Below are 20084 nucleotides of genomic sequence, written 5' to 3' on the forward strand. Positions count from 1 at the left end.
ATATGAAATTGGAAGTGCAGACAAAAGTATTTATTTCACATTCCTTCTTGCTGTGACTGCTATGTACCATACTTTAGACCTAAAAAATCACCATCATAAACACTTCCAGAGTTCTTGGCTATAGTGTATTTGGCTATGAAGGTCAGTTAAATGGATATGTCTGTCATGTTGAAGTTTACAGTCCTGGAGATGTCTAACCACCACCTGCGCTGTCATCAGGATCTTTGTTTTCCAACTATAGCATTTTGGCTTCTTTAAAAAGAATAATCAACACACTTTGTTAAAACATGAGGAAAAGTATTTCATAAATGTTCTGATAGAAAAGGATTTATGTTAGTGAAATGTTTTTTCATGCATGCCCATATCAAAAGGTTTACTGCTTTTTCCCAATTTTCTCTTTATAACTGAGCAAAATCTCCATCTTTTTCCAAAGTACCCAGCAGAATTATTTTCTAAGGAGGCATATTTTCGCCCACAAAATCTGTAAAAATAGGCTCTCTTCCTACTTACAGGATTAGCATGAGAATCAAGAAGCTAAATGTAGATACTTATGGTTCGAAAACTCTAAAATTAGTCAAACATGAAGTATGATTATTCTAACTTTGAGTCGAAATTCATCTTACTTAGAGAGAGTGGGTGTTCAAAAATATTTTCTTTCAAGAAAACCTGGCAGGAATGTGGATATAATATATCCATAGCTCATAGCAATGCTGCGTATTTTCTGAAAATGTCATGGTGCCAAATTCCCATCTCCAAGTTTATGGAAGAATTTCCTCAGAATGGCAGAGAAGGAAAGGCTGGCTTACTTTTTATTGTGGAGGAGTCTTGGAAGGTGTGAGGGATCTAGCTAGATTTCCAGGGAAGTGGCCTCAGAAATTAGTCTAACTTTGGCCAGTATTAAAGCCACAACACCATGTGTGCTCCAATAACTTTAGGGAGAAGTGGGGGTGGAAAGGGAGCTTAGACAGAAGGGAGAATCTACAGGGCCTTGAGCCATTTGGACTGGGATTAAGTATTCTGTGAAGAAGCTATGCTGCTTTTCATGGCAGTTGTGGGAAACCTCAAGATATGTATGAGTTATCCAGTGATCTGATTTGGAATTCGTCCAGGGATCAAAATTAGTCATGTGTTCTTCATAGGCAAGCCACAAGTATAACTGAGGCTAACTTACATATTTATTTCTATCCAATTGTACTGTAGATTAAAGTGATGTTGTTTTATAAGATTTCCCATGAGGTTGACAATGTTTTCTTTCCTGCTTTTCCACTGAGTATTTGATGAGACTTCAGGTCTTATGCTCAGCTCTGTGTATGTCTTCTCTCAGTTAACCTTCCACAGGACACCACAGGGCACCAAGAGGGTAGAATTACCATCATTCCCCTTTTACAGATGAGCAAGCAGAAGCATAGAGAAAGTAAATTACTTGGCCAAGAAATGGCAGCTTCTAAGTGGTAGAGGAAGGATTTGACCCCCACTCATGTAACTCCCTCAGAAGAACTGGTCCTCAGATATGAGGGTAGAGCACACACAAAGGATCATATTAACCACTTCGCCAAATGCCCTGAGACCTGGTGTGAAAAATGAGGTTCTTGGTCAATTGCCATTCCTTCTGAGTGAAGCCACTAGAAGAAGTTTTCTTCCAAAATAGGCAACTATATGATTAAATAAAATTTGCAATTTTTTCATCTCTAGGCATTATAGAACAGTGGTTATGACCAAAACCTTTGGTGTTTTGAGTCCTGTCTCTGCTGTTTGTTACCTCTATGACCCTCAATCCCTCCCTACTTCAGTTTCATTATGTAAAAAGCAGTAATAATACACTATAAACCTTATTAAGGTTTTTTTGAGAATTAAAGCTTGCACAGTGCCTAACATACAAATATAATTTTTGGAGGGAGTTAAATAAATAGAAAAGTCCCAGACATCTGAAAATCCTGCCCATGTTACTCTATTTCACAAATGAGAATTTCCATCAGAAAAAAACGCACAGCCAGCTAGAATTAACGGAAGATAACTTGCACACGCACATATGTACGCATGTTCTCAGAACTTAGAAGCTCATTCTGCTGTGCTTGTGAATGTTTAACTACAGGGGAGTTAGCAATAATTTATGTACCTCTCCATTTAATGATGCCATCCCAGGCCTGTCCTCCCTCCTGTCTGCTGAGGTCACTGGCCAGGCTCTAAGCTGAGGCAGCAAGGGAGGGAGGCACAAGAATTTTATGCCAAAGGGAAATACAGACACATTTAAAATTCCCTCCTTTTATTGTATGAGGTCCTCTTTCCCCCATTTGCCTAAACAAGTAGAAGTGACTCTTAAAATAGATTTCATCCTTTTCCACCAAAGACATAGAATAAATATTTTTCTTAGACTTTATAGGTGGCACTTAGTCTGAAAGACTCACTCTGCAGTCCACTTCATACTCTGAAACAAGTCTGCAGAAGGTACCAGCACACTGAGAAAAAGTGACACATGCCTTAGGGATTATTTAGACCCAGACTACCTGGATCTAACATTTTGGTCTTTATGGTGTTATTCTGTACTCTGGCTTCTGGATAAAATTATAAGCAGCTTATAAGGCCAAGTTATTCTGGCATTATAGCTTCTGGATGGATTTATAAACAGGATTTTTTTTTAATGAAATTAAATTTTTGGAATAAAAATGCACTACTGAAATTATTTTAAACAATTCTTCCAAATTCTCAAATTTGGCAATTGGATTTATTTCCTCATCTGTAAATGAAGACAATGCCATCACCAGGAAACATGGCATACCTAGTTAAAAGTTAGTGGGTATGGGTTTGAGTCCTGACTCTGCCACTTAAAGTTAAGTACCTGAAGCTTTTAACCTTTGCATCAGTCTCCTCATTTGTAAAATATAAAATATAGGGGAGCCTGGGTGGCTCACTCGGTTGAGTGTCTGACTCTAGATATTGGCTTGGGTCATGATCTCAGGATTGTGAGATCAAGCCCCATGTTAGGCTCTACACTCAGGAAGAAGTCTACTTGAGATGCTTCTTCTCTATTGCGCTTTGTCCTGCTCTCTGTTTACATGTGTACACTCTAAATAAATAAATAAAATCTTTAAAAAATACAAAATGTAATAATAATAATAATTAACGATAATAATGGACTTTTTGGTAAAGATTAAATAAAATCATGTGTATAAAGTGCTTAGCACTGTGCCTGGCACAGAGTTGTGCTAAGTAAGCAGTAGCTTCTATGGTTATGATTATTCCTCACACATTGTTCAATCATCCCTCAAGTGAGACAATGCATGCGATGCTTTGAGAATTGTACTGCAGTGAATAAATATAAAGCATTCCATTTGCACTTTTAATTAAACTGAATACTTTCTGGGACTCCTGGGTGGCTCAGTTGGTTAAGCGGCTGCCTTCGGCTCAGGTCATGATCCCAGCATCCTGGGATTGAGTCCCACATCAGGCTCCTTGCTCAGCAGGGAGCCTGCTTCTCCCTCAGCCTCTGCTTGCCACTCTGTCTGCAAACAGAGGCACTCTCTCTGACAAACAAAACAAAACAAAACAAAACAAAAAAAAAAAACTGAATACTTTCTGACTTGTGTTATGCATTTTTTTCGTACACACAGAATATCCTCTGAGAGACCACAAACTCCTAGAACACAGGGCCTCTGTCTGAGTTTTAAAAGCAAAACAAAAAACAAAACAAAAAACAAAAAAAAACACTCCTAAGCCCCCAAAGAGACTAGCTCAGGGCTGAACTCAGAACAGGAGCCAATACATATTTGCCACACGAAAGGACATTTGAATAATCATGGAAAATCTACCTAAAAGCCTACTGCTTTCATATAGCAAGCCCTCATTGCGGGCTGTCACTGTTACCTTCACCTCTACCACCCCCACTATTACCATCCCACCCTCACAACTCCACCACCACCAGCATCACCACCACGATCATCACCACCCCACTTACATACCCCGACCTCCATCTCCACCATTGGCAATACTGGTGCCACCAGCCTCTCTACCACCCTCCTCTACCACCACCATCAGCAACAGCAAACAGCTTCACCACCACCGTCTTCACTACTATCACAACCAGTGCCAACACTGTCATCAGAATCCCCTCTACCACCACCACTATCACCCCATTACTACAAATATCCAAGTTTTATTCCATAAGAAAGGGGTCTGCCTTGAAAAAAATGTCACTAGTGTTCTAGAACATTGCTTTATTACTTGTAATAAAGTTTTGCCTGAGACATACAGAAATAACCAATGAGCATTTGAATTCAAATAGTCCACATACCCTGAACAACCAGTTCACGTTAGTTTTTTCCACATGCAAAACCTTCATGGGAGATGACCAAAACTGTAATAATGAGACAATAAATTCTCAAGCAAAAGTAAATGCAATGAACAGGAAACTCAGTTTATTCCCCAGAGAACGCCAAGATGGTTGAAATTTCCTAAAGAGTTTATGAAACATATCATGAAAATTCAGATATGACTACCATTTTATTACTACCCTCCTCTTTAGAATGTACATTGAAATAAAAGTAGGACATTTATTTGATGTTCCACAGGTGATTCAGAAGCCAATTCTGCTGCATTTAAGTCTAGCATGGACTTAAATTTAGCAGAAGTCAAGATAATATATTCAAGTTCAATACATGGCAGTAAAAATTAGAAACAAGTTAAGTGTTCAATGAGATAAATAAATTCATTCATTGAAAGTAATGTTATGAGATACAGAAAATCAGTATGAAGCTTGCAGCAATATGTAAAATGTATGACATAACATGATGTGAGAAGCAGGATATCCAATTGACTGATATGATGTAAATCTATGGAAAAACCAAAGAATATATTCCACACTACAAATAGCCTTTGCTAAATCATTTGAGATTCTTTGTATGCAAATTTTATGTATGACAGTACTTCTATAATTTTTTAAAAATTAGCAGAATCTTGGGTCCCTGGGTGGCTCAGTCGGTTAAACGACTGCCTTCAGCTCAGGTCATGATCCTAGAGTCCTGGGATCAGGTTCCACATCAGCTTCCCAGCTCCATGGGAAGTCTGCTTCTCCCTCTGACCTCCCTTCTCATGTGCTCTCATTCTCTCTCTCTCTCTCAAATAAATAAATAAATAAATAAGTAAAATCTTTACAAAAAAAAAAATTAGCAGAATCTGGAGAGTATAAGGGAAAAACAGTGGACAGGGTGTAAGAATTGTGAGTCCCTATTCTGAATCTTCCTGAAAGAACTTGGGGGCATGAAGTTTCTTCTAAAAATGTGTTTTTTCCACTATTGACAGTATGACTGGATAGTGCTTTGGTGTGAGGGGAGGGTCCTGGGATTGTATGATATTTAGCAGCATCTGTGGCCTCTGTCAGTTAGATGCCAGTACTACCTCTCAGGTGTGACAACAAAAATCATCTCCAGACATTGCAATATGTCTCCCAGGGTGCACAGAGTGAAATCACCCCCAGATGAATTTGTAAGAGAATCATTAAATATCTTTCCAGCTCTAAGGCCCTGTGATCGAGTCAAAGTCAAAAGACATATTGGCTTTAAAAAAAAGGGAAAAATGTTACTTCTCATTTCTCAGTGAAATTCATTGAAAAGAACATTAGCTGATGTTATCCTATGGCTTGAAACCCCTTAAAGCTATGAGTGCCCCCCAAGCTGAGTCTGTGTTGGTAATTAACATTTCATTACAAGTTATCCTGTCCTTTAATCTTGAAAGTCCACTAACTATAACTTTAATATTGGTTAACTTAGTATCTTTGATGAAAGTGCTATGCTTGCCACTGGCTCAGCAGTTACAACTTAATTAGAATTAAATCACCCATTTTTTATTACATAATTCCAAAGAACTATGTGTATTCCACTGGTCGGTAATTAAGAAGAACTGAATTTTCCAAAGAATTTTTATACTGCACATGTTGTGGTCAAAATGCTTGACATTATCTCATATATTTAGATCTTAAAAAGTATTGTAGTTGTTGTTTTATTTTTTTAGATGTTGGATGGAGGGAAGCATGACTGTTCTGTGGTTTTACATGAGTAAAAAAATATATATATATATATAATGCAGTTCACCTGGAATCCTTTGAAAACAGGAATTCCAACTTTTGTCCTGTGGTGCTAGGGTCTCAATTACTTTCAGCTCCCTTGAGAACGCAGAGCTAATCTGGCATGCCAAAGTGGCGGGATAAGCAATGGTTCTTAAAATACAACCTATACTGGGCTCCTTGCTGGCTCAGTGGGTTAAGCCTCTGCCTTCAGCTCAGGTCATGATCTCAGGGTCATGGGATGGAGCCCCGCATCAGGCTCTCTGCTCAGCAAGGAGCCCGCTTCCTCTTCTCTCTCTCTGCCTGCCTCTCTGCCTACTTGTGATCTCGCTCTGTCAAATAAATAAATAAAATTTTTAGAAAAAAAACCACAACCTGCTGAGCTCCAGCCCCAGAGATTCTGACTTGGTAGGTCTGGAAAAGGTGCAGAGAAGTTGCATTTCTAATGACTTCCCAGATGCTGCTGGTGCTGGTGCTGCAGGGACCACACTTAAAGTTTCTAGCCTTTTCCTTGCCACTCACACCCCTAAATATGAAGCAGTAATTCTGAGGTGGGTTTAGCAATCTGAGCTTATGAAGGACTTCCAGGTGATTCTGATACAGGCTGTCATTCAGCTGCTATAAGGATTGGAGAGGGCCATGGAATTAAAGACGAACTTGGACATCAGAGCATGTAGTAAGAAGCAGAGGGAAAGGTGGGGCGCCTGGGTGGCTCAGTGGGTTAAAGCCTCTGCCTTCGGCTCAGGTAATGGTCCCAGGGTCCTGGGATCAAGCCCCGCATCGGGCTCTCTGCTCAGCGGGGAGCCTGCTTCCTCCTCTCTCTCTGCCTGCCTCTCTGCCTGCTTGTGATCTCTGTCTGTCAAATAAATAAATAAAATCTTTAAAAAAAAAAAAAAGCAGAGGGAAAGGCATAGGGAAGAGAGATGGTGATTGTATATCTCATGGGAAACACACAACTCATTTCCAGCCCACAGGACTCTGGAAACTATACATTTTTTAAATGGTTCAGATTCCTGACTTTCTCCCAAGACTCTCAGTTCAAGGGCAGAAAGATCAGCCCTCAGCCACGAGAATCACATTACAAATGAGTAACAAGAACACATGTGGGTGCTTATGCCAGTTATCAACCTTTTATTTGTGCAATTCATCTGGAACTAATCAAAGTTCATCTCTTAGCAACTGAATAAAATATGTGAACCATAATGTCCTCTCCATGAGGATGGCACATTATATAGAAAGTTCTCAGTAGGTTTTGGCAACTGGCTAAAGATGATAAAAGAAGGGACAGAAGGAATAACACTAAATCCTTAGACAACACTTTTTAAAAAAAGACTTATTTATTTGACAGAAAGAGATGCAGAGAGAGAGAGGGAACACAAGCAGGGTGAGTGGGAGAGGGAGAAGCAGACTCCCCACTGAGAAGGGAGTCCGACATGGTGCTTGATCCCAGGACCCTGAGATCATAACCCGAGCTGAAGACAGACACTTAACAACTGAGCCACCCGGGCATCCTGGCCTAGACAACATTTATGATCTGAAATTCAGATTTATTTTAGAGGATAAAAAATATCTATTATCTTAGGTGTGAGACTCACACTGTTTGCAGGATACCACAACATGACTCAATCCTCCATGGAACTCCCAGCACACTTCAACCCACTACAGGAGAAATGAAGTGGGGCAGAGCAACTAATAATCTACATTTTTTCCTAGTAGAGCCATGTACAATGATTTCTTTGACCAAAATGAACCTTCCTTTTGCTATAAGTATCTTGATTCCCCAACATCTGATAAATCAATGAAAAAAGTCCATTATTACAGAACAAGGGTTGCTAGAAATGGCAACAAAGATGAATTCCTTTTCTTTCTTTTCTTCTTAAATATCCAGTTATATCTGCCTTTTCCTGAAAAGATTCACATTTCTGAGTTATTCGACTTTAGAGTGCTTACCTTTACCAAAATGATCACAATTGATAATTCAGTATTTAACCTTGTCAAACCACATTTTTTTTCTTTTTAAACCAAACCATTATAAATTCCTGTACCATATCATTGAAATGAAACCCAAAATTAATTGTATCTGTTAAAAAGAAGAAAATATCTTATTCTCTTCTTTAAGCTATGATAATAAAAATTGCTTAACTAAAAAAATACACACAGTTGAATGCCTTGATGCCAAGGTACTACAGACATTTTGTTTTACTGCACTACATCATTTTTTAAGCCCTATTTTTCAACTAATGGTTGACTTTTTTATTGTTAATTCTAGCTTGGAAAAGGAAATTCAGTTGTCTTAAAGGTAAAATGAAAATATTTATATTTCATAAGTAGGAGGACAGGGTGGAGAAGTGAGTGTTGAACCCAAGGAAAAGAAAAGGTATTTATTCAAGGAAGTTACTGAGAATGAATGTGATTCATTTTCAGGAATAACTGGTATAAATTAGCCCCTTTTCCTTTTAAACTTGCATTGTCTAACAACATATGTGCTACTTCTGACGTAATGCATTCAATGCTGGTATTCTGGTCTAATGAGCATTTTGGAAGCCTTTAACATACATAGCTGGAAATGGTTGAAGTCTGTTTAGAATGTCCTGCCTTTCAATGAAAGCACAGACAAAAAGCATACATATCTGATTTGTTTTAAAGTATTAAATCCTGCCAGAAGTTATTCTTGCTTTGCCACCCAAATGTATAGAATAGACAGAGGGACAGTCTGTGCTCTATCATTTCCAAGTACCTCAAAAATACCATACCTTCTCATGCAATCACAGAGTCTGAGGTACTGGCCCAGCCAGCTTTTAAAGCGATTTTGATCCCTGCTTTGCTCTGATATTCTCTGTATTGTTTTCTTCTACGTCATACTAACCTTCTAGAGAAATCTTAAGCCTGGTGAGAACATCATGGACATTTCGTAGAGCTTATACCAATGGTCTTCACATTGGTGCTCATTAACTTGTAAACCTTCATTTTCAACCATAGCAGCAGCTGTAGCTACCATCTTGAACTTGAAAAAAAAATCACCTTAGAGAACAGCCTTCATTTACTGGGTTCTCTGCTAGTATTAAAAGACAAGGACCCCGTTATTTAAAAATTCCATCATAACTTTTTGTTTCCTTACCAGAAGTTAAACTTGCAATTTCTTGATAATTGTGACCTTTCTTGTGTGTGATCTTTAATTCTTGTGGCATAAGCATATGACTTGGTATGTAGACCAAAGAGTCACTTCCAACGTCCTCCAACACAAAGGAAGAGTCTTTTCCAGCACTTAATTCCTGGCCAATGAAGCTGTTCTCTCCTGAAGAAATATCATGTGGCTCAGGAGTAAATCTAGCAGATAAAAACAGAATGTTTAGATGAATTTTGGTTGCCTTGGGGAATGCAAATAAAGTATCTCAACAATTTGACATAGTTACTTAGTCATTTCTTAGAAGAAAACAAGTGGTAAACATTTAAATTCATTTCAATAAAATTATTCATTAAGATTTGTTATTATTAAAAAGAATAAACTGATAAATAAACTATTCTTACTTGTCCTTCCTTTCCCCCATCTGCTTACAGCCCAATATCTATTAGTTTGGAATAATATGAGTCTAATTTGCCATAGTTTTAGATAAAAGACAAGAAAGTTGATCACAGGTTATTTGGAACAACCATACAATTTCTCAGATTGAGGTCACTCTCCACAGAAAATAGAGAAAATAGAAATCGAGATCTGTTCTGAGAAGAATAAGACTATACAAAACTTATCTCATTGACATCAGATCTCTTAAAATGGTGTCTACATTTATATTCTTGGAGTTTATGAATTCTCTTGTAATTTGAGAATGTGTTTTTATTTAGATGATGATAGAAAACATATTCAATATGAAGTTGATTCTTATTTTTATTCTATTTATGCACCTTGATGTAATTTCAGGGTCCATGTTCACATTTGTATTTGATACTAGTGTTTGGTACCCGGCAGTATTACTTTGACTATTGCGAGTTAATGAGGAAAGATAAAAAGGTCAGACATAACACATGAATAACACACTCACACAAGTTAAAGCCAAATGATATGATGACCGACGATATGATATATGTGGGTCATCATATATCATATTGAACAACACTTCTACAACAGCACAGGTGAAGACAGCGGTGAAGAATTAAGGTTTCACGCAACAGAGTAGGTAAGCTGAAAGCAGGTGTACTTCTACCATATGCCTCATATTTTACATTTTTTTTTTACCAATATATACCACATTTTTCCAGTTTTCAGGAGATCTATTTTGGTAAAGCAGAATCATCCATTATATTAAATTACTATTTTAAATTTGTGTCTTACTGATTTTGCTTGGATTTGACGTACATTTATTCTAGTCTGATAGTTGCACAAGAACTACAAACATAGTGTTCACAGCCAGATTTATGTTTGTACATGTCTGAATAACATTATAATATTTTGTCTGCAGTTCCATAAGAATTTAAATGAATTTATGACTTTAAATAAATTTATGACTTATTCAATGCTGGGAAATATTGCTTCACACGACATCAGTGTCATGTTGTTCTTCAGGTGTTGGCTGCTGGACACTTCCTTGCTAAACTACTAAGTGAATGAAATCTGAAATTACAGGAATATATACTTGCATGAATTCTGAGCACACTTCATCTTGCCATTGTGCTTCTGGATGTGTATAAGAGACCTTATCTGTTCCAAGAAGCTCTTTGCTTAACTGCAATCTAAGAAGAAGAAGTAACTGTGGGCTTAAATCTGGGCTTTTTCAAGGCTGCTGTTGGGGATCCAAGCTTGGGGAAATACAGAGAAGCAGACAGAAACCAAATGGGCCACTCACTCTGTTTGAAGTTCAAGATTTATTCAGATTAATTATTCATATTGTTACTTAGGATACAATTTTAAGAAAAAAATGCTTATATGTGAAATTACATGGTGGGGTCTTTCATGCCATCTTTTGGAGGGATGAAACAATGAATTTTATGTATCTCCAGACTTCAGTGAGACAGGCTTTGAGACAAACTATAATAATCGCCTCCTCAGAAGTATAAGAAGGTACAAGAAAATAAAGATTTTGTAAGTAAAAATGGGCTTCAAAGGGGCCATGGATGATAGTAAGCTTTCACTGGAAGGAACAGGGTTCCAAGTGGTGTGACCCAAAACCCAGGAAGGAGAAGCCACCATTTACACAAAGCAGACAAGGGTCCAGTATGGCTAGAACTCAGGGCTAATGCTGGGGAAAGAGGGGAAGGGAGGTTGCGGTGGCTAAGGCTATATTGTGGGTCCTACTCTGGAGTAGATTTCAATGAGAGACTTTCTCAGGAAACCATGAACCGAAAGGCAAAACTGTAATACAGCTCATGAGGATGTTACAGAAACATCAATCCAGAAAACATCCTTGCTGTGTGGCTTCTGCTACAGAAAATGGAAAATATGGAAGACTTTACTTCAGAGACCTTATTAGCTTCCTCAACCTAATAACCTGCCATCAACAGTTATACACCCATCAGTCAATTAACAGTTGCTTGTAAATGGAAGAGATTTCTAACTCACAGGTGATCACTATTTTGATAAGCTTCTTCTGAGATGAGTCTGCAGGCATTCTCAAGCTCTGGTGGGGGGTACTCATTGAATCCTCCTATGGAGAGAGCAGAGTTAGAATTAGGTTTTTAAATCAGAAATTGTGTTTTGTAAAGAAAAAGAATCCCAAAAGGAATCTTCTTGAAGCAATCACTGTCACGAAAATATTTCAGCCAAACTTGGCTGGGATGGAAACAGAAAATAGTAGCAGCTAGAAACAGCATTCAAAACTTGATTTTAGAGGGTTTTACAGCCAAAGAATTACTGGGCCCATGGAAAACAAACCTCCTCAAATTGTTCATTTAAAGGTTAATTGTGATGCAGAAACACATGATTTCCACATACTCAGGCTAATAGGATTTAAGGGAAATATTATTCTGAATCCACCAAGCTTTTCACTAGGATTTATGCTAATGAATCAAACCTAGAAAGGGTAGCATTTTATTACATGCTGCTATTTCTGTGCTGCTGTACCCATTAACACCAATTTCCTAGGAGGAAAATAATCAAAGAAAAGGTTTTAGTTTACTAGCCTAAATAATATGCCCTCTTATTCCCTTCCCACTGTCATTCTGTATTAAAAGTATATCCTTATTTTTCTTCATTCAGGAGAATAGTTTTTAGTTAAAGAAGGCTTTTGGCCACAGAATGACTCCAAGAAAATAGCTCAGAGAATGCTTATGGTTTTATAACAGTTGTACTTCTCTAGTTCTAAGATGAGCATTTTTTCCCCCATTTCTCGGAAATAAGACAAAGTCTTCTAATCAGTTGCATCTGCCAGCTGTCATTAGTGAGGCGGGAACTGTCATACGGCAGGTGTCGCTCGTGCACGAGGAAGCAGTAAACATGCAGGCACCAAAAATCGTAGAATAAGGGTCAGTAGTTTAGGAACATTTCCAGGCAGTATCAGTGAACCAAGTGGTTATGGGCAGGCACTGACCTGGTTGTATTCACCAACATTGTTCAGGTGGCAATCAAAAGCAAGCTAGCCCTAATCACTGCAAAGCTTAACTTGAAAGCCCATTAAGAACATCTCTGAATTGTTTTATAGTCTTTCAAATGTGCTATGTCTCCATCAATCCTGATGACATAAAGGACAATACTGCATTGAACAGGATAGATCTCAGTGAGTTGGAGTCAAGAAATAGCTCCCAGGAGTCCAGTTTTGAATGTGAAGAAGTGTTAGGAATGCCCCCACCAGTCAATTCCACACATATTCCCTGTTCACGCATGCACCAAGAGGGACATCTGCCTGTCTGTCTAAAAGGACTCTTTCAATTACTCTAAAATACAAAACTCTAATAGGGAAGCTGGTATCAACATTTAATTGGAAGCACTTTTTCTTTCTTTTTACATAATACAATGGTATATCTTACAATTGATTAAATTAAAGGTGGAGCTTTCTCTGCAATGGAGAGTGAAAGCTCAAGATACTGTCACCATGGTGCTGTTGAGATTCCTTAAATACCAGGGCAACTTTGGAATTTAAAGGGTGGTGGGATTGGTTCCAAAGAACCTACATCTAAACCTGATAGAGTCCCATAAAGAATGGGTTCAACCCTGATTCTGTAGGATGCCCTAGAGGCAGTGTTTCTCAGTTTCAGTGCTATTGACAATTTGGGCTGCAGCTTTTTGTTTGTTTGTTTGTTTAGCAACATCGTTGGTCTCTACATATGAGATACTAGTATCTTCTCTCTTGGCTGTGACCCCCCCTCAAAAAAAAAAATCTCCAGACATTTCCAAAATTTGGGGGGACAAAATCATCCCCAGTCAAGAACCACTGCTCTAGAGATTTTCTCAACTCATTTGTGGGGAAGGTATTTTTATTCTTAATACTTTGGAGACTGACACTTGTGGTTTCTATCTTGTTACATGAGAGCGAGTATACTGTTAATACACTTGAATGCTGTGGTAATGTCAAATTGCCTTAAAAGTTTGTGGATGCTTATTCTCAATGTCTGTATTTCTCTCTTGCAGATCAGTTTGGGGATATTACCCAACCAATGGGTGACATTTTGTAGTGCATCAGCCTGGAGCCTTCCTACTCAGTGTCATTGGACCAGAAGCATTGACATCACTGGGGAGACTATTAGAAATGCAGACCCTCCATCCTATACATACTGAACCAGGACAACATTCCGATATGATCTGTATGCTTATGCTCTTTGGGAACAGCATAGGACTGTGCCATCTTTAAACCTTCTCCAGGGTGTGCCACGGTTGAAAAAAACTAGGTGAAATAGGGCAAACCTTTATGTAAACACTCATCGAAGGACTGCTGAAACTTCTTTAGGTCACACAGGTGTGGCTCCAGAGACCTCCAGTCACTCTGTACTGGTAGTGCTGATATTTTGTGTAATAGACCTTCTGTCATGAAAGAGGTCTCATCACATTATAGTCAAGGTAAAAACAAAGTAGAAGCAGGAGGGGTCCCGCCCCATCCCCGTCTCACCATCTAATTCGTATATTTGGCTTAGCTATAGATTCAAAGATGTGTTAGGCTATGAATACTACTAACAAACACTAAATTTAACAAAACAAAGAAGAAAAACAAAATTATGACTTACGTCTGACTGAATAAACAAATGGCTTTAGAAACTTCGTAATATAATCCAGATCTGGTTTATGAATTTTCCCAAGCTGTATCAGATGGTGATCAAGTGGGTAGCTGGCTAACTCCTCCATGTCTTCCTTATATGCAGAGCCCAGGGAAATCACAAATATGACATAGCCTTGGCACTTGGCCCTCAGAGCCACCCTCTTTAAGAATTCCTTTCTCTCATGATATTCTCCAGCTGAGATAACAAAAATGACCTTGTGTTTTCTTAAGTTTGGTGTTTGTGGGAAGAGGTTCTCCACAGCCCACAGTAGGGTATGGCCAATGGTAGCTTCTCCTTTAAGCTGCTGGAGGGAAGACTGGATGTGCCTCTTCATTAGGACTCCACTGTTATAAGTTGTAAATCCAAACTCTGCTTTTACCACAGCCTTCTTTCTCCTAGAATTATCCCAAGGAGAATAGCTCAATAGGGCAATCCTATCACCAAAGTCTGAGATTCCAGGGTCTGAGGCAATGTTGAAGTTGTCAATCATGGAGCTCATCAAGGTTTTCACAGCATTAAACTCATCATTTGCTATAGTCTGAGGATTGTCTAAGAGGAAGGCTGCATCCATGTATGAATTTTCAGGTAAAAAAATCTCTTTGATGCAAGCATTTGGAAAACATTTATCTGAAAACAGAGAGACTTATGATTGGTTCAGTGTCTACACAACAAGACACTGTTGTTTAAGATCTTTTTCAAGTGATTCAGTGACTGATTACCAAGTATTAATAACTTGATTAGTACCTCTTTAATCTCACATTATTTAAGTCAATGAAGAATTTTCAATGTCCCAATATTTCTGTGGCCGCCAGAAGGCAATTTGGGAAGGTTTTTTTGAAAGCAGATGTAGATAACATATATGCTTGAAGTCTGCAAGTCATGCGTAAACTCATTTAGAAAATATTTTCAATATTTTAGAGGTATTTGATACACGCACTACCAAACTGTCCCCAAAGAAAAACCACAACAATTGGGATAGTATTCTAAACAAATTTTCACATTCTGGAAGCTCTAAATATTACAGAGATTGAAACCCTGATGTATGGTATTGGAAGACTAGGAAACTGAAAATAGAATCTATATTCAAAGCCAGAAAGATCTGATAAGTCAGACTTAATAACTTACCCAGTAGGCATTTGTTTCTGCACAATAAATTCTCAAGAGTCTTACCGTAGCAAAGAGTACAACGTCGAAATTTTTCTAATGACTCATTTGGAGAAACTGGGATCACCTGAAATGTTCCAGTGTCATCAAACTGTAATGAAAAACAAGTATATGCTTATTTGATCATTTTCTTTAACCATTATCAGGAAGCCATTTTGTGCTTACTTTAAGGATTAGTTTGAAAAACCCCTAACTAATTACCATTATCTTGCATTATAGTCTTTTCTATTCAGTACATCTCTCTTTCTTTCTCTCTCTCTCTCCTTCTCTTTCTCTCTCTCTCTCTCATACACACACCCCCACACATCATCCCCCTTTTATTCTAAACAACACAAAGAAGTATGTAAGGGAGGTATCAGCATCTTTCTTTTATGGCAAACAAACAAACAAACAAACAAACAAAAAAACATCAAATTTACCCACCAGGACAAGAATTAAACTCTCACACTTATTTCCAATTCTGAAATTTATCACTGAATCTTACATGCTGCTGCTGCTCTTCTTCTTCTTTGGTTATTTTTTTAAGTACCCCATGTGGGGCTCAAACTCACAACCCCAGGATCAAGAGTCTCATTTTCTACCGACTAAACCAGAGAGGCACCCCTATATACTTCTGATTATGTACCAGCCGATTATATACCGCACATCAGCTTCTGAAGTTGGATCCTAAAGAAATTTTACCTACATACAAGTTTCCTTTGGCCTCTTTAAACAGTGATCCCAACTATTTCCAATAACATTATTTAGAAAAAAGTACATCTTTCAGATGTTAAGTGGACTTCCTCAATCACAAATTCTCATTTAGAAGTTTATTTCCAAAGATAGTAGACAAATAACATTGTCTAATCAAAATTCTTGGTAGTACATGGCCTGATTTCATCTGTTTTTTTTTTCTTGCTTTTCTTGCCTTAATATTTACTGAAATGGGCAATATATGGCATTCATTCATTCATTCTCTAATTCACTTATTCATTCGATGAGTCAATAGCTATCTATTGGACATTTACTCTGTTTGAGGCACCAGGAAGGCAGATACTTTTGTTACAATGAAAGAAACCCATCATTCTTAGGTGGTGATGAGGTATCTTTCAATCACAAGAATACTCATGTTTTTTCCTTTTTCTTCTTGGGATAGTAAAGGGTTAGAAAAGCCACACCTTGTTTTACTGCAAAGTGTTGAGTGAGCTTTCGAAAATGCTTATAATTGTTCCAGTCTTATAATCAGAAAGTTTTTACCACATTCCTTACTATTTCTTTTGTGAACTTTGTGAACTTGCTTGTCCCCCATGGAAAGACGAAAGGCTGCCTTGGTAAGTCAAGGAATAAACCATATTATCTTCATTCATTCATTCATTCATTCATCCAACAAATCCTGACTAAATGTTGATAATGTTATAGGTGGTATTCTAGGAACTGGGGACACAGAAACGAACAAAGCAGATGAAATCTCTACCTTACAGTCTAGTGCAGCAGGGACACATACCATAAAATAACAAGTAAAATAAGTAAGTAATCTAGTATGCTGGGAGATAATCATTTTTAATAGAGAAAACTTTGACTTCCTACAATCCTTTCTGTCAGTTTCTATTGTGACTCTCCCTGGGGCTCCTATTCCCAAAAACTACTTGGATGTGTCATGAACAGATTAATTCTCTTTGAGTTAAAGAGTGCTTCTTTTTCTTTTTAAAGTAGAAATATAGGTATTTGTGTATATATCTAGACTTATAACCTCTTGGAAGACACCATGGCTTCACCAGGAGCATGTAGTTCATGGACAATCTGAATATATTTAAGAACAGTAGAACAGTAGATGGAGAAATTCTTCAGTTTTGGGGGGAGAGGCAGAAACATAGATTCTCATAAGTATCTGTTGATCCAAACCTCTCTTGGGTTCATAAATTCATTTTCATTAAATGTTTTACACAACATTAGGGTTCAGAGAGCACATAAACCTCATCTGTCATAAGTTAAGACCAGCTAGTCAATGAGATACCTCAAGCAGATGACAGATGTGAGAAACACCTGATCTGCAGGGGGCTGGTAGAGCCCCAAACTCATGGTCCCTTCTGTCAGACACACCTTAGTTGGAATTCTGATTTAACTATTTATTAGCTGCACAAAATTGGAGAAGTCCCTCAAACTGGACCTCAGTTTCTTCATTTTTATTTTTATTTTTTATTTTATTTATTTATTTTTTTAAAGATTCTATTTATTTATTTGACAGAGAGAAATCACAAGTAGATGGAGAGGCAGGCAGAGAGAGGGGGGGGGGAAGCAGGCTCGCTGCTGAGCAGAGAGCCCGATGCGGGACTCGATTCCAGGACCCCGAGATCATGACCCGAGCTGAAGGCAGCGGCTTAACCCACTGAGCCACCCAGGCGCCCCGTTTCTTCATTTTTAAATGGAGATAACAACAACATTCACTTCAGAGGACTGTGAGCATGTAGGTAAAGTTCTAGGGACAGTGCCTGGTGCACAGCGGGAACTGAGCAAGTGTGGCCGCCTTCATTTCTGACTACTGTTGTTATCAGACACCGGATTTCATGGATCCTGGCAACAATACAGCTGGGGAAATTGCAGAAAAAGACAGACCCTCTATCCCACCTCCAACCCTACTTCCCGCTATCCCCGTCTTACCACGTGATACAGGCAGAAGTTGCCAAGGGAAGTTCTTACCTCAAAAGCCTCAAGGAAAGTCCTTTCATTAAAAGCAAAGACTGCTGGGCTGATATCTAGGGCATTGAACTCCATGGTGGCCGTGATGATGGATGACTGACTGGCCACTTGCCCATTGCTGAAAAACACAGCGACCTTCCTCACATTGGCTCCTGTATGTGTCCGCTTGAAAACGTTCCGGGCCACAAACCTCATTGCATTACCAATGTCTCGGGCTTCTGTGGGGGTTCGATACTTCAGCTGGGAAATAAGCTGGAGGAGCTGCTTCTTGTTACGGTAGTCCGACCCACGGATGAGGTAGCTGGTGCCTGAATCATACGAAACTACAACAACTCTGGCTCCCACGGGGCAGTTACTTTCCCTAATGTTAAGGCCTTCAACAATGGATTTGATGACTTCCCTCATTTCATCAAATCTCTGTTTGGAGATGTCGTAGGACTGGTCCAGGGCAAATACCAGCTCTGTTGGGTACACTGGGCACCTTTCTGCAAACATGAAAAGCAGAAGTATGAAGTCATTTTGCTGATCAGAGGCCCTTCCCGTGCCTTTCCCTCCAGGGCTGAGGCTGGTTCACACCACGGGCTAGGGAGATGAGGGGTGCCTCCAGCTCCAGCAGTAGAGGGACGCACAAGTAACTCGTTGTTCCCATGAAAGTGTTATATGAGTCTAGAGCATCCATATGTGGTGGTATGAACACTCAGACTTCATAGCCTGAAATCAACCTGCTATTTATAAAGAAATTGATGGGAGTGTCTGGGCTCATAGAAGAGTTCTGAATCCTGATCATGGTGATGGTTACATGAATCTATGCATGTGTTGAAAGGGAACTCACACAAAAAAATGAGTTTTACTATAAATAAATTTTTAAAAATATGAATAAAAGGAAACGATAGCTTTGAGGGTTTTTTGAAAGTTTACTGTCTACAAAAATCATCAGACATGATCTACTAATGACTATAGTCAGTTGGAAGATTTTCATCCACTTAGGCAACAAATATTCACTCAGTAGCATGCTGGCTGACATACCAGGTGACATACACCAAGATACATGCAAAGATGACCAAAATTCAAGCCTGCCCTCAAGGACTCTTTCCTGGAGAGGATTGCCCCATGGAAAGGTACAGAGTGACTACTATTCTTGATGAGCATTTGGAGGACAAAGAGGCTGTTTCCCAAGAGGGGGGTTCTCAGGGCCCTCATGGAAGTCAGCTTTTAAATGAAAGCAAGGATGGCTGGACCCCAGCAGGCTTGCAATGAGCTGTTATAAAAATGGGACTGTCTGTAATTTCCAACTCAATGCTAATATTCTTCTGATGATTGGACTTTGGGAATATGATAGGGAATCTGCACTATGTATCAAACCAAACTGTTCAAAGTGCTATTAAATTCTCAACATAGGAAAAGAAAAAGCAGTTATCTAAAAAACCAACACCCTCATCTATATAGGCTGCTTTACTATCCTCAATCTGGCTAAGTCCCCAAGCACATTGGACTCTAAATAACCCACACACCAACCCACTGTTCTCAGCAATAGGATGGGAGAGGAAAGGTTGATCTAGAGATGTCTTGAGTCAAGGAATTTTCAGTGAAGAAAAAAATATCAAAGCCAATAATGAATAATAAAATATGAAAAATTAAGTATTCTTCCCTTCTTAGCCCTAATACTAAAAACTATTAAAGAAGTGGTAGGCAAGCATCAAGACTGACCTATTGTCACAGATTCTCCCAGAAAGCAGAACCAGTTTCTGTTTATTTTTATTGTCTTCTTTTCCTAGGGCCCAGCAGGGTATCTGATAAATTTAATTCAAATCCATGAAATTTTATTGGGTGCTTACATGTGTAAGTTTTTTGGGTTTTTTTGTTTGTTTGTTTTTCAGAATTAAAGCTCATGATGCCAAATTTGGCGATAAGCTCAAACTTTTGGAGTAAGTCCCTATGGGTCTACTTCAGAAGACTTCTGGAAGTCCAGGAGTTCTTCACCTTGACATAACTGCTTCAGCAACAATGGAGT

At 38.6% G+C, this 20084-nt stretch overlaps 1 protein-coding gene across 1 annotated transcript in view; it reads right to left on the minus strand.

Moving 5' to 3' along the window:
* COL6A5 (collagen type VI alpha 5 chain) overlaps window positions 1-20084 on the minus strand; it is a 143306-nt gene that overhangs the window by 18190 nt on the left and 105032 nt on the right. Inside the window, exons 33-37 of the mRNA XM_082684413.1 lie at window positions 18074-18558; window positions 15404-15488; window positions 14201-14860; window positions 11607-11691; window positions 9174-9382 (exon numbers count right to left, since the gene is read on the minus strand). Coding sequence (XP_082540539.1) covers window positions 9174-9382; window positions 11607-11691; window positions 14201-14860; window positions 15404-15488; window positions 18074-18558 — 1524 coding nt within the window. The remainder of the gene's footprint in view (window positions 1-9173; window positions 9383-11606; window positions 11692-14200; window positions 14861-15403; window positions 15489-18073; window positions 18559-20084) is intronic.

The sequence above is a fragment of the Mustela nivalis genome (assembly GCF_964662115.1).
Source record: "Mustela nivalis genome assembly, chromosome: 1".
Lineage (NCBI taxonomy): Eukaryota > Metazoa > Chordata > Mammalia > Carnivora > Mustelidae > Mustela > Mustela nivalis.